Source organism: Lactuca serriola, chromosome 2, assembly GCF_051521515.1.
Source record: "Lactuca serriola cultivar US96UC23 chromosome 2, Lser_US96UC23_V15, whole genome shotgun sequence".
In the NCBI taxonomy this organism is placed as follows: Eukaryota; Viridiplantae; Streptophyta; class Magnoliopsida; order Asterales; family Asteraceae; genus Lactuca; species Lactuca serriola.
Window position 1 is genome coordinate 202,849,723 of NC_136409.1, and position 8,553 is coordinate 202,858,275.

An 8,553-nucleotide genomic window follows, 5' to 3' on the forward strand; every position below is an offset into this window, starting at 1 on the left:
AAAAATTGAAGTGAAGTGACCATCAACTTTTTTGAATTAAAAAATGGCCATCATTTTCGTACATGAATTGTATTCTATTATTAGGGCAAAGACTTTGGATCCATTGAGAAAATAGGACACTAAAGAAGACACCTCACGTAAATAAAGGTTCTAGCTTGTTGATATATATTTTATAACTAATTATATAAATGTTAAAAAACAACTAAAAAAAACTAAGATCTTACGAAGAACTGGTCCTTATTACATTAGTTCTTTTTCGTTTTTATTTAAATCCAAAAGGTTTGAATTACATAAAATTAATCACTACTTGATATTTAAAAAGTTTGAATGACATATATTTTAAAAGTTTATGAGAAAAAAACTGCCTATTGTGAATTAATAAATTAAGTACTTGTCTTTTGACTTCTGTACCTCTATATCTCTTTCCCCCTCTCTTTGAATAGAACAAAACAGTTGATTTCTCAGGTCTTCTTCTTAATAAATCCAACCTTCATTTCCCTCACAACTTTCAATCCCTTTTCTCCATCTCAGTTTACGAACACAAAGTTAAAAGAAAGAAAAAGAGAGAGAGAGAGAGAGAGAGAGAGAGAGAGAGAGAGAGAGAGAGAGAGAGAGAGAGATGGGAAGGGCTCCATGTTGTGACAAGGCAAACGTGAAGAAAGGGCCATGGTCACCTGAAGAAGATAGAAAGCTTAAAGACTACATAGAAACCCATGGCACTGGTGGCAACTGGATCGCTCTCCCACAAAAAGCAGGTATTAATTCAATTCGCTAATCTTGGTATTTATAAGCAAGTAGTTTCTAAAATTAACGATACTTTTTTTAAGGTCACTGGAATCCACACATGATCACTTTTTGTGTTGTTTAACATGTTAATTTCTTGACTTGGAAACCTACACAGGCCTTAGAAGATGTGGAAAGAGCTGCAGATTGAGATGGTTGAACTATCTGAGACCAAACATTAAACATGGCGAATTTTCTGATGATGAAGATAAAGTTATCTGTGCCCTCTTTGCTAGCATTGGAAGCAGGTACACTTTCTCTTTCAAGATTCTGTATTAAGGGCGATTTTGTGGTATTTAGCCGGCAAAAATGGAGATTTTTGTCAAGATCTCTCAGATGTGAATATATATGCAGAAATCTAGAAGTTTGAATAACTTAATGTGCAGGTGGTCAATAATGGCAGCACAGTTACCAGGAAGAACAGACAATGATATCAAGAACTACTGGAACACAAAGCTGAAGAAGAAGATGATGAACAGCTTAATCACCCTACCGGAACTTAGAAAACCTCTTCAACATCTTCAATCTTTCAGTTCTTCAACAAACTACAGCTACCCATCACAATCGATTTTTCAAAATAGTAATATCAATGTTAATGCTCCATTATCATCATCAATATCATCGTCTCCATCATATTTGTACAGTACAAATACTTCTAGCTACCATGATCAAACCTTATCTATTCCATCTAGCCCTAGAATTAATGCTGCTAATCGTCAACATCCAGTTCTCCAATCACAAGATCATGGATTTCTCGGTTTGGTTTCCACGGAGACTTACCAGCAGGGGGTAAAAGACAGTTCTACCCTTGTCTTCTTTGGAGGTGATCAAGCTAGTTGCAGTTCTAATTCCGATGGGAGCTGCCATTATGAGTATCGTAGTACTGCTGGTGTGTATGATAATCATCGTAACAACTTGAGTGATTCTTACAAGGAATTTGGTGGGCATTATGATAAGGAAAAAGGGTATTATGAGGATTCTTCATTAGACTCCAGTCTTGAGGAGATCAAACAGCTCATTAGCACCAGTAACATTGACAACAATCTCAACTTTTTTGTTGATGAAACCAAAGTAGAAAAAAGTATGTACTATTAATTAATCATTAATGCACCAACTATGGAAGCTGAACTTTCGTCATCATTGTCATCATCATGATCTTCTTCAACATCATCATCTCAAGTACCAGCTAGGGAAGTATGGGTTTGTGAAAACTTTGTGGGGTTTTTCCCACTTTAATTTATTCCTTTTGTTTTTAATATTATTCTCTTAGGGCAGTAAAAATGGTAAAAATCGTTCCTTTTGTTCAGTTCTTTCTTTTTTAGCAATTCGAAATTTTCAGTTTTAGTCTGATCAACTGACCATGCATCATGTCAAAACTATATATATATATATATATATATATATATATATATATATATATATATATATATATATATATATATATATATATATATATATATATATAGCCTAGCTATTAAACCACATTGTAAAATTTATATATACGCGAACTAACAAAGTAAATATTTGGTATGTTTGTTATTTACCTTTCTTCGATTTGTTATCGATAATTTTGCTAATGTTTTCTCTTATAAATAAATTAAATCGTGAATATTCTCGAGCTTGGTCATTTATATAATTGTAAATCTTTTAACTGGGTTGATCTTGAACCTAATCGCAGTCGTCTCGAGAAAAAATATCTTAATGAATTAAAAATTACTGGCATTACCCAATAACCACATCTCAGCCACATAATAATTAATTTACAAACCCAAAAAAACTTTGTGTACTTTGTTTAAATAAGTTGACGTTCCTTTCCGTTCAATTAATAATAATAAATAAGTTGACGTTGATCCGGAGCTATTTACAGTTTTCGATCTTCAAACATGGATTGCAATAAAGAGGCTCATCTAGCTTGCCCTTAATCACTGTGATACAAGAAGTTAATTTAATTAGATAATTAATTAATTATATTATTATGATTAAATTAATTCGTTATACATGTGAATTAGCCAACCTTCACTGACTATGATACCCACATAAAAACAAAAATCTTGACTAGAAAAATCCAACTTGGGGAACAAAGATTTAGAAAATTGACATAAAGAAAGCCAGCATATAAGCTGCTAGAGATGGAGTCTAAGAACTTCAAGATAATTGTTTGATTAGAGTATAATAAAATAAGGGTGCATAAATCATGGGTATATGAGTTTCTATCCTAGAAAATAGATTTTAAAGATGAATGCATTGACCTTTTAAAGAATTTTGTCTGTTTGTGGAATTAAAAAAAGATTAGATGGGTCTGTGCCAGCTATAATTAAAAGTTTATTCTAGAGATGAACCAAAAGGTTCTAAAGCTTTTATGGAAGAAAAATGCCTTTTGGGAATGTCTTTTCTTGTGGAGTGTAAAAATGTCAAAAGGGGTTGCACCTAATAAACCAAATTAGGGTTTGTGTGTGTGCTGTGTTGGAATAATGGATTTCATGTGTCGACTAAGACCTTTTGTTTATGTTTGTTGAAAACTGACTGTATAAATTCGTATTCAAATTCGTGGTGCTTGCACATGCAAATACCTTACGACAATGTATTTATATCATACCTCAGGCAATCCTTGTTAGCAAAACAAACCAACTTGCATGATATTATGGAGAAATTTGTTATGGGATCTATGTTGAACCCTCCACTATTTGAGAAGGGACACATTTCTAACACCTGCTGCACCTCACATAAGACCCTTGATTACTATGCTTCTATTTCTTTCTTCTAATCTACAAAATAAATAATGGCTATAAAGGTAGAAATAAAGTTAACAATAAAATGTAGTAAATGAGAGCTCTAGTTATTTATGGAGAAATTACGTAGGTGATAGATGCAGTCTATATAAAACTTTGTTTTGTTGTTTTTCTTGTATGTGTGAAAAGAAGAACGAAATATTGTATGTTATCCTTTCATATTATCATCTCCATAATAATTATACAATCGACCTTGTTTGTCAAACATTTGGAATCCATGTGGAAAATTAGTAGAAGATGTAACGCCTCCTTCATATCTCTTATACCAAAGGTTAGAGATCCTACCACTACTAGAAAATTACTCTTTAATGACACCGACATTATGTGTCATAAAAGGGTACAGATGAGACCCAAATGCATGTTATTAAATCCGCTGTCATAAATGGTAGACAACAAGTATTTGTGTGTTGTAACCTTACGACGCGCATTTCCGACATGCAATGCGTGTCATGAAAGGGTATAGATGACACGCAATGCGTATCATTAAAGCCTATCATAAATTGTAACGCCGCGATATTGAGCTAGACGTTTAGAGTATAATAATAATTATTATAGATTTTAACGAACAATTAAAATCCTTGATTAGGGTAATTTTTATTCATACGTGTTATGAGCAAATGAATATATCCCGTATATATGTTATGTGGACAAATATTAAGAGTACATAATATTTGTAGAAAACCTTAATATAAAATTTATCGTTAAACGATAAAATAACAATAAAAATAAAATATTATTTAGGACAAATAATCTTAACGAAAATTGTAGTAGACGGGATAACAATTCTTTGGATATAAAAAACGTCAAAATCTGACTTCGTATGAAAAAGTTATGATTTATCTAAGTCACATGTTCAAACCGATACGACAAAGTGTGTCATAAAAAGTGAATCGGAGATAAAAAATTTTTTAGCCAAAGTGATGTAAATAAAATTCAAAGTTCTCGTCAATAGGAACGCATCGATATAAATAACACCAAAATCTGACTTCGTATGAGTAAATTGTGATTTTTCAAAGTTTCAAGTGCGACAAAGTATTATAGCGTGCGCCACATAAATCGAAATAAAAATGGGTTGATTGTTAGCCAACACAATCCAAAGAGAAGTTGTATTACTCTTCAATATGAATTCAACGATATAAAGAACGTAGAAAACAGAGCTTCTATGAAGAAGTGATGAATTTCATAGCGTTATTTTTAGTCTAAGCCCTCTCAAACCGTAAAACGAAAAATAAAGTGAAAATTATTCGACAATGTCTAAATGAAAGTCCGTATGCGAAAGTTATGATTTTTAGAAAAAAAAATTCGAACCGTCGGATAGGCAACACATGGAACCACGGATGAGCGACACTTCACATCATCTTACTCCACCCTTCCTCCCTAAGACCTGTAAGCAGATGTCGATACTTTTCCAATGCCCCCCCCCCCCCCCCCCCCACGGCTGCCTCGAGTTATATATATATATATATATATATATATATATATATATATATATATATATATATATCGCCAATTTTAGATTCATTTCTTGCTCAATCTCTATCATTTCTCTCCCAAACTTTCTCGATTTCTCGAGGCCCGGTTCTATTACTTCTTAGGTGTTTGTAGCGAAGTTGTGGAGCGCCAGAGAGAACCAAGAAATATAGCTTTCAGTTTTGAAGTTTTGTCCGTTGAATGTATGGTTTGTTGTCAAATAACCTGTAAGTTGAGTTATACTTACCCTGCTTTAAGCATAACTTATATTTTTATTCGTAAATGATATTATGAACTTATAAATAAGAATTATCAGTAATATAAGCCGTCATACCAACCGCTCTACTTATAGGAATGATGTCAATGCAAGGTCAATGAGATGGTTAATGTGGATTTTCCAAACAATATATCTTTATATGTTAATGAGATACTTAATGCAAGGGCAATGAGATACTTACGGGAATGATGTCAATGAAAGATCTAGTATGCTCAAGAATCATATTAAAGTGATATTGCTAATTAACATATGATACTAATAGGCCACACTAAGAACAACTTGATATAATTGATTATTTATTAGAAATTTATTTTAATAAATATTCAATAAACTCTTATAATGAAATTGGAAATTATTTATTTATAGAAAATAATAATTTCCATTAGCAAGCAACATTATATATAATTTATATGGTACGAATTAATAAGTAATGAACAACATTTTGGACTAGAAAAATTCTTTTGTCTTTTACCAAAAAGTTAAAGTTTATATTTTATAAACTTGGTTTATAAAATATAAAGCTTTTTTCTTCTTCACTTTAAGACAATATAAATATGAGGCTTCCACTCTTGAATTGGGTGCGTCATTCTTGCTTCCCAAAATCGTAACCTCCTTAGAGGAGATTACTCTCTCTCTTTTCTTCATCTCTTCTTGAAAATTACTTGCATTTTCATGTCCTCTTTAAGTTCATATTGGTTAAGAGCTTAAAGCTTAAGGGATTAAGAGTTTATGGACTAGCATCTACATCAAGTTGAGTCATTGTTGGTGTCTCAAAGGTTCCACATTCTTCATCAACTTCCAAACCTCCTAAGAGGACCCAAAGAACTACAAAAGTTATCATTTCTTCACCTCTTCTTTGGTTGGTGTTTAAATATTTCTATAACCTGCAAGGAGATCTTTGGTGAGTATAAAATGTTATGTTATATTCAAAATTTTAAGTCTTCCGTTCCCATATTTTTATAGTTTATGAAACTATTTTTGAACTAAAACCCAACAATTAGTATCATAGTCACCTTGCAAGTTTGGTTAGATTTTTTGATTTTTTGAAATCTTAGTTTTTGGAGAATATGGATAAATTGCTTTGTATAAAAATAAGTTCATACATATTTTTTATGATAACTTTATATTTGTTATTTTATGTGACAAAAGTTTCATTCATCTTTTGTCATTTAAAGTTGTCTTAGAAAAATAAAGATTGTTTTATGTGTATGTTGATATATATTATGTGCATAAACTAGCCAATGACCATTATGATTGTTGTGTTGTTGTGTTTGTTGTTTTTATTGTAAAAATGGTTGTAATAATTTATTTATTCATATGGTATGTAATAATTAAATAGATTAGTTTTTCTTATTTACTTTTGTAAAGTAATAGATTAGTTTTTAGAAATAATTTATTAGTACAAAAATTTAACAATAAATGAGGTTGGAACCATTTTTTGAAGACAAAAGAGTAATTTTCGAGTCTAAAAGTGTGCAGGATTTTCAGTGACATTTTCTGAAAAGTGTCACTAATGCTGTTTAAAAAGGGTTGTTGGACTTTTAGCGACAGTTGCTGAATTTTAAACTTCAAGAAGTTTTTCCAATCCTTTGCAAACAATTGATGTTTACTCAAGTGAGAACTTCTTCAACAACATTACAAGAAGAGTTTTAGTCCTTTTAAATGTCCCTTTAGGAATGGACTTGACATCTTTTATGTTGGCTCACAAAAAAATGTTATTAGTTGGCTATGTTCATGTACATATCTTTTTATGCATGTTTGTGTTGTTTAACTTATGCAATTATTATGTGTAGTCGATAAATTAGTTTTTAACAAGCTAAAATAATTTTGTACAAAATAAACATCACATGAAGTTTGGGTTATCCAAATTGAACATAAGATGTAACAAGTTATTATTTTAAAAATAAAACCCGGTTTTATAAAATCGTTAATAACGACAAATTTTGAAATACTCCATTATAAGTTTTAAAATGGTGGTTTTTGTAACTTATACAAACTCCATATATATATATATATATATATATATATATATATATATATATATATATATATATATATATATATATATATATATATATATATGAAGTTTTATTAAAGATATATAAGGTTCAAATGCACTCAAAATTAATATCGATTATTAAAATTGAATTGCATCAAATTATATAAAAAAAAAACTAGCTTTTTATATAGAACCATTAAAAGCGATTTTATTTTGAAAATTGATACCATGGTTTATTATATGCATGTAATAACCATGATATCATATGTTTCTAAACTAGAATTATAAACATATAAATACCCTTATTTTATAAACCTCAAATCTATGCAATCCTTTTGAACAACACCCGCACATCTCTTGTATGCACTAGTGAGATAAAGGATACCTAACCGCTAGGTGTTGTCTTTTGATGGTCGGGGTGTCTTTGCGAATTCTATAACCAAGTTATAGGCCGATTACACAAGTTTTTCAAGTTCGATGATTTGATCGAAAATCTTTTGTAATAAAGGATACCTAAGCAAGAGAGTTTCAAGGCATAGATGAGACTAAACATGTCAAATTAAATTTTTTTATTAGAGATCACATAAATCTATGAATTATATAGCAAGATATGATTGACAATCGATATCTACCGGGTTGAATTCAAATGGATGAGATAAAGGATACCTAAAAATTTATTTGTTTTGCAACTTGGATCCTAGACTTTGATAATTAATGTTTTTTGGAAACTAAAAGGGTATTAATTACTAAAGATTAAATATTGAAAATACTAAATGAATTTTGTTAAAAAAATTGTAGTTAAATAATCCATTCTCATTATCACGAATTGTCATTTTATTTAATGACTGAATGAAACAATAACATTCACTAGATACAACTTCAATGAATGAGTTCATGTCTTAAGAGACAATCTCATAAAAGATATGCAATTGTATACACTTAAAGGTACTAGTCCTGAACTATTTTCTTTAAGAAATAAACATGAAAATGATACCTAGTAAATGCATCACTGTGATGCTAAAGATGCTTCTAACATCAAGCTATGAATAGTTATTCATGACTTCTAGGAAGTCTTGGATAATTTAAACATATATCTGATGATATAACAGGTCAAGCAATATTCCAATAAATACAATGATATTTTATTTAAAGCTAGTTTAAACATTGGAACAAGCTAGTTTAAACAACGAAGTTGGAACTACACTCTTGAAGTTTAGTTTATTATTTATGCTTAG

At 30.4% G+C, this 8,553-nt stretch overlaps 1 protein-coding gene across 1 annotated transcript; it reads left to right on the top strand.

Annotated features, from left to right (window-relative positions):
- Positions 1–423: 423 nt before the first annotated feature.
- Positions 424–2,089, top strand: LOC145088191 (uncharacterized). The gene is made up of 3 exons (XM_079026438.1): positions 424–755; positions 902–1,031; positions 1,170–2,089. The coding sequence occupies exons 1-3, from the start codon at positions 620–622 to the stop codon at positions 1,876–1,878; spliced, it is 975 nt and encodes a 324-aa protein (XP_078882564.1). The 5' UTR covers positions 424–619; the 3' UTR covers positions 1,879–2,089.
- The last annotated feature ends 6,464 nt before the right edge of the window (positions 2,090–8,553 follow it).